This window comes from Eumetopias jubatus, unplaced genomic scaffold (assembly GCF_037043125.1).
Source record: "Eumetopias jubatus isolate StellerSeaLion01/CBP00866 unplaced genomic scaffold, mEumJub1_p1.0 scaffold_13, whole genome shotgun sequence".
Lineage (NCBI taxonomy): Eukaryota > Metazoa > Chordata > Mammalia > Carnivora > Otariidae > Eumetopias > Eumetopias jubatus.
In genome coordinates, this window is record NW_028274819.1 from 14727679 (window position 1) to 14729814 (window position 2136).

At 36.3% G+C, this 2136-nt stretch overlaps 1 protein-coding gene across 1 annotated transcript; it reads right to left on the minus strand.

Annotated features, from left to right (window-relative positions):
- Positions 1 to 200: 200 nt before the first annotated feature.
- Positions 201 to 1151, minus strand: LOC114215343 (olfactory receptor 4P4-like). The gene has a single exon (XM_028111299.2). The coding sequence runs from the start codon at positions 1149 to 1151 to the stop codon at positions 201 to 203; it is 951 nt and encodes a 316-aa protein (XP_027967100.2).
- Between the last annotated feature and the right edge of the window lie 985 nt (positions 1152 to 2136).

The window sequence follows — 2136 nt, forward strand, 5'->3', positions numbered from 1 at the left end:
ACTGATTTTGTGCGTGTAAACTTGTTCATACCATCTCAAAGTCCACAAAATTAACTATGTGTTAAACTTATTTTTTGTATGGTTAAGTTATATTTCTTTGTAGTTATTATTAAACTCTAAGTCCTAAGTTCTGTCACTCATAACATGATACAGTGGAACAATTATTCCGTGAGATTGTTTCCTCCCTCCCCTATCCACATCTAGCTGCCCCTCTGTTTTGCTAAAAAGATGTTGAGCTCTGATGTTTGACACCAAATTTTTCTCATGGCATTTTTCATCTCTGAATTTCTCAGCGTATAGATTAGGGGATTGAACATAGGAGCAATGATGGTGTAAAATAGAGCAAATATTTTGTCCTCAGGAAAAGTAGTAGGTGGTCTAAGGTAGATAAAGATTACAGGCCCAAAAAATAAGATGACCACAGTGATATGAGACCCACAGGTGGAGAGGGCTTTGCGTCTTCCCTCAGCGGAGAGATTTCTTAAAGTGAACAATATTGTCCCATAAGAAACAACTAAGACAATAAAGGTTACTAAGGCAACAATACCTGAAAAGGCAATCACAAGAACACCAGTGATGTAAGTATCACTACAGGCAACCTTTAGCAAAGGAAAAATATCACAAAAGTAGTGATCGATTTCATTAGGACCACAGAAGGGCAACCGGATTACCATAAAAAATTGAGGAAAGGAGTGGACAGCCCCACCAGCCCAAGCCACTAAGAGTAGGAGACTGCACCTTGTCCTGTTCATGATAAGTAGGTAGTGGAGAGGTTTGCAGATGGCAGCATAGCGATCAAAGGCCATGACTGTAAGGATTAAAACTTCAATCATTCCAAAGAAGTGCATTGTAAAGACCTGTAACATGCAGTTACTGTAGGAGATGATTTTTCTTTCCACTAGCAGGTCAGCAATTAATTTGGGTGTAATGCTAGAGGTGTAGCAGATGTCCATAGTGGATAAGTGGCTGAGGAAGTAGTACATGGGTTGGTGAAACAGAGGGCTGCATCGAATGGAGACAAGGATCAGAAGGTTTCCTGCCAACAGGGCAACATAACAGAATAAGAAGAGCACAAAGCAAAATATTTGCATGTTCTGGTCATATGAAAATCCCAAAAGAATGAATTCTGAGACATTCCTCTGGATCTCCATTTGTTTCAGACTGGTATATAATGTAAACAGATGGGTTAAATAGCTGAAAAGAAAGAAAACGTGAATCTGCATAGAAAATTAGCAGTATGGCAACAATACTATAAAATTTACCAAAAAGCAAATTGATATCATTGAATAAGTAATATTATTTATTCCTGATACCTAGATTTATGCTTCTTTTTTATTTCTCTTATTTTAGAAATCTATTGTAAATAATTCTATAATGGGGAAAATGATGTAATTTTAAATATTATTGCAATGATTACGGAATATTCAAATGTTATTTTGACGTTAAAGAAATAATTGTTGTTAGTTGTATTAATTAGATAACAAAAGGAGTATAATTTACATAATTAAAATTTTTTGCACATTTTAAAATGCACGTGTTTATCCATCGGGTCAACTGTTTTTCTTTCAGGATGATCTAGACAAATTCTTTTTTATTTGGGAGTGTATCCTCAGAAATGAAAATTTATTAAAAACACATCAGTTTGTGGAGTGCCTGGGTGCGTCAGTTGGTTAAGTGCCAAACTCTTGATGTCGGCTCAGGTCATGATCTTAGAGTTGTGAGATAGAGTCCTGTGTCAGGCTCTGCGCTGGGCATGGAGCCTGCCTAAGATTCTCTCTCTCGTCTCTGCTTCTCCCCCCACCTCTCTCTCTATCTCTCCCTCTCTAAAAAATAAAATAAAAAATAAAGGATTATCTTCCTTACCCTGTGGACAAATACTATCAATTACACATTTTGAACTAAAATAGTTTCAGGCACATTAAAAACAAAGAATGGTTGAAAACAATGCAGCAAAGAGACTGCCAAAGGATTCAAGTTGCAAAAAAATAAAAAGCCAATTTATTCATTTCTCCTATTTACATTTTACAAGCTAAACAAAAAAAATTATTTTAAATTAATATAAATTTGTGATGGCAAGTGATAAGTGTGGCTCAGATGGTTGAGCCTCTGCCTTCGGCTCAGGTCATGATCCCAGGG

Coding starts and splice junctions, on each gene's coding strand:
- LOC114215343 (XM_028111299.2), bottom strand. CDS start 1,151: ATGGAGATCCAGAGGAATGTCTCAGAATTCATTCTTTTGGGATTTTCA.